Source organism: Notothenia coriiceps, unplaced genomic scaffold (genome assembly GCF_000735185.1).
Source record: "Notothenia coriiceps isolate Sejong01 unplaced genomic scaffold, NC01 NC01_scaffold00037250, whole genome shotgun sequence".
NCBI classification, from domain to species: Eukaryota; Metazoa; Chordata; class Actinopteri; order Perciformes; family Nototheniidae; genus Notothenia; species Notothenia coriiceps.
This window is the reverse complement of record NW_011369951.1, coordinates 7,259,145-7,263,303: the sequence shown is the minus strand read 5'-3', so window position 1 is coordinate 7,263,303 and position 4,159 is coordinate 7,259,145. Positions and strand designations below refer to the sequence as shown.

Below are 4,159 nucleotides of genomic sequence, written 5' to 3'. Positions count from 1 at the left end.
ATGTAGTCTACATTTCATAATAAGAGGTGTAAAACCTGAGAGGATTTTAAATCGCATTTGAACTAAATGCTTATACAATCTGTAGTTGTATTTGTATTGTTGATTTAATGTGTGAACGAGGCGATATAGAGAAGGTTAAGCTGTCATTATTAGGCTGTAATTTGTTATATACTGTTGGAATGGGTAAGCAGGCCTATTGTTTTTGGATATTTGTGGAGTTAGGTGGTCCATGAGTGTTTTTTATTGGTTAAGTGGTCCTTGGTATGAAAAAGTTTGAGAAACACTGCGCTAGTGGATTGTCAAAGGGGGAGCCTCGTTGCGGGGAAATTATACAGATGGCTAGTCCACCCCTGAAAATGTCTATGCAAACGTTATTATTAATAATTAAAAAATATATTAAAAAAATTAATAAAATTTCTTTTATTATTATTTTTTTTCCATTTTTCTTTTGTAATCATCTCGCGACCCCCACTTTGGGAACCCCTGCTCTAGGATAGGTCTGCACCATATAAATCAGGATGATAAATAATTTGACCTATAATGGAAAAGGTACCTTTTACATTATCAGCCGTTAATACAAAGCCAAATTCCTTAAACCCTGAGAAAAAGAGGAACAAGCACATTACACTGACTGTTGAGCAATAGATGTTGTGGAGGTTTTTTCAGTTTACAGGAATCGCAATTTGTAATACAACTTTTCTGATGTACTTTACCAGAGAGAAATATGCTCTCTAAACCCTGAGGTGTTAATAAACTATAGTTTTAAAATAAGTTAAATGCATCCCTACTGTAGGTGCATAATTTTTTCAGTTAGACTAATTGCATATTTCTGTCCCTCTTTCAGAGAGGCAGCCCGTGAATGTCGGCGGAAGAAAAAGGAATATGTTAAATGCCTCGAAAACCGCGTTGCTGTTCTTGAAAACCAAAACAAGACCCTGATTGAAGAACTAAAAACATTAAAGGACCTTTATTGTGTTAAAACAGGATAACCTGTCTGAGTAGAGGTTGAGGATTGGGACATAATGTGGGAGCAGCACAGCTCAGACATTTGGACATGAACTGGGTTTCTGGGAACACTTCGATTCAGGCTGACATCCTCCAGTTTTTTTACTCTGTTTGATATAAAAGTGACTTGTGATGGCAGTAAAATATACTCAAAAACATTTTTCCCCCTGCTGTTTTTTTATATAAAAATTTGCTAATGCTATAACATTTATAGTTGTGTACATTTTTAATATGGGAGGTTTGAAATTGTGAGCTTTAACTTTGAGTCTCAGTTTGTATCCTGCTCCTCTTCTTCTTATGTTTTTAAAAATGTTGCTGTTGGAGTTTTTTTTATTTTTAAAATAATCGAACAGCATCTGCAGAATGTTGACTGTATATTTACCACACAGACATAATTTACTGTTTATATTGTGAAACGGCAATTCCCCTCATTTCCCTGTAAGGAGATGTTACAATGGTCATTCCTTATTTTTGTGCAATGGAATATAAAGGGTAACAAAAATAATGACTGAGGTTTGTTTGGTTGTTTCTGGCAGTTACTTAGACAATCAGGGAAAAAAGCACAGTGTCCAGGTAATATTTATTATGTTCATCTTGGGAGAGGTAAGGAAGGAGAACAAACTGTGTATGAAATGTTGCTGATTCTGAGTAAATAAATCTATTTTCACTCAATAAATGCAGTTTGACTAGTGTGTTTTTGTACTGTGGAAATTAAAATGGTTCGATTTAAACATCTTCGTAATAACGGCACACTCAATTTGTAAAAATGTAAATGAAGAATATGCTGAAATTAAAAAAACATAAACCTCAAGCTTGTGTATATGATGCACATAAATCCATTCCTTCCTGCAATCATTTAATGGAGTATCCCATGATATGTGGTCTTATCATCCGTGAAACCTTTGGAGCCTCGATGTGTTTTAAGTGAAGTTCAGAAAAACCAGCTGCCTCTATGTCTCTCCATGTTTTTTTAGTTATCATGCATCCATCTCCAAGATAGTACCACAGGGGCTCAAACACATGCTGGAAGAAAAATGTCCAGGAGGAAGGATCTGACTCAACATGCTCCAGAAAGTAGAAGGCTCCTCCCTGCAAGAAAGAGCCCCATTAATCAAAACGGGTTCTGCAACTTTGCAATAACAGTGACTGTCATTTTCCAACTGGCTGAGATTGTATCTCAAAGGTTAAACAAAAAACAAAAAAAAGATGTGATTTATTTTTAAATATGATAATCTTTCAAAGCAGCCTCCCAATGTTGAAAATACAAAGCAAATGTGTTCATTTAAAGGTATAATGCAAATAAATGATAACCGTCAAAAATAGCTATCTGCAAGGATTGACAAGTGACCCCACATCAGTGTTGGAAAATAAAAGTTGTGTCCACTTGCCACTGGCTTGTGGATTTCAAGATCATTACATTACATTGCATTTAGCTGATGCTTTTATCCAAAGCGACTTACAATAAGTGCATTCAACCAGGAAGATACAAACTTGAAGAATACAGAATCATATAAGTACATCAGGTTTCATAGAGCCAAGATCCCCCTTGAGGGGGTTTCCCGACAAGTCACACACTTGCTTCTTTTGCTTTGGTGTAAAGGGATGAAAGCTACTTAAAAAAATATTATTTATTTGACTTGTTCGAAATTAAATGTATCAATCAATAGAAACTTGGCGGCAGTACACAGTATAACACTGCACAATGGCCGGTTCCCCATGACTCCATAAAAGGTTAATAACCAAGCCATGTAGGCCTACCACTTTAAAAGTGTGTGAAGTCACTAGGAAAATATATCATGCAGCACACTCACAGGTTTGAGGATGCGTCGCACCTCCTGCAGCACTTCGTGCACGTTTCTGACCGAGCAGAGGACCAGGGTGCAGACCACCACGTCCACCGACCCGTCTTCCACCTTCTCCATGTCCTCCCCAGAGACGACCATAAACGTTTCATATGTCAAATGCTTGTTCGCCTCCATGCTCATCCGCAGGTACTTCTCGAAGTGCGGGTTGGGGTCGGTGCAGATCACCGTGCAGCCGTACGGGTAAAACCTGAAGTTTGCCCCGCTGCCGCAACCGATCTCCAGCAAACGAAGAGTACCATCGGTGTTTGCAAATGTGCCCAAGTTCCGAAAAAGATCCCTTTTCGTTTTGTGCATTTTGTCGTTGTATGAAAATGTTATATTGTAGGCGAGCAACGGAAACAAGCGTTTGTACATGCCGCACAGCCCTGTGATCTCCATTAGATGTAAAGGCAAAGTCAAAATTAAACAAATACATCGGCATGATTTAATGAGACAAGACCTCATTTTATTCAGTTGGAAAAAGGCTTGCTGGGGGCCAGGCGACAGGCGATTTACAAGATCAGGATTACACTAATACCTGTGAGATCATGTATGTCCTGCATTTAACCACAGGATGGCGCAATTCCAGATTTTGGACTTTCGTGTCCATCATATAGTACTCGTCTAATAAGTAAAACACCAATCATGCAGCAGAAAGTCTTTAAGACAACACAACCAGCTTAACAGCAAAAATAATTGTTTTAGTGACACACCTGTCATGTCAAAGGCGGCTGTGGCTCAGTGGATAGAGGGCTGTACTTCGAATCAGGGGGTAGCAAGTTCGAGTCCCACTGCAATCAGCATGTCGTTGTGTCCCTGCGCAAGACACTTCACCCCAAATTGCTCCTGTGGGGATTGTCCACAGTACTGAATGTATGTAAGTCGCTTTGGATAAAAGCATCTAACAAGTAACATGTAATGTAACGTAATAAATGGCACCAATGAATCCAGCGGCACACAAACATCAAAACACACATTGTCCTATGGTGGCATCTTATCGATGTAACAGCATAGCATCTTGGAAATGGGAAGTGACATATAGAAGATTAAACATTTAAAATATTCATTTTGTATTGAATCAGTGATGCAAACACAGGTATGGTGAAAAATAGAGAACTATTCAAAGCAGAAAAAAAACAGCGTAATATACCATCTGACAAAGGCCTGTGCTATAATGCTTCAATTAACTGGCTATTCTTTATAATATACTCAGATCAATAGGAGACAGAGATGTTAAGTTATAAATCAAGGGTTTTTATTATTATTTACCGGTAGATATTATACACTTTTGACGGGCTTTTTTTTTAAGG

At 38.0% G+C, this 4,159-nt stretch overlaps 1 protein-coding gene across 1 annotated transcript; it reads right to left on the bottom strand.

The window, feature by feature from the left end:
* Nucleotides 1-1,568: 1,568 nt before the first annotated feature.
* On the bottom strand, nt 1,569-3,279 carry LOC104966811 (methyltransferase-like protein 7A). The gene is made up of 2 exons (XM_010796111.1): nt 2,817-3,279; nt 1,569-2,094 (listed from the first exon to the last, which is right to left on the bottom strand). Exons 1-2 carry the CDS (start codon nt 3,246-3,248, stop codon nt 1,858-1,860), a joined length of 669 nt encoding a protein of 222 aa, XP_010794413.1. The 5' UTR covers nt 3,249-3,279; the 3' UTR covers nt 1,569-1,857.
* Nucleotides 3,280-4,159: the final 880 nt, after the last annotated feature.

What these genes read in the sequence shown, in the direction of transcription:
- LOC104966811 (XM_010796111.1), bottom strand. Translation starts at nt 3,248, where the DNA reads ATGGAGATCACAGGGCTGTGCGGCATGTACAAACGCTTGTTTCCGTTG. An exon ending in TGCGACGCATCCTCAAACCT is followed by an intron (nt 2,095 to 2,816) that starts GTGAGTGTGCTG and finishes TCTTTCTTGCAG; the next exon opens with GGAGGAGCCTTCTACTTTCT.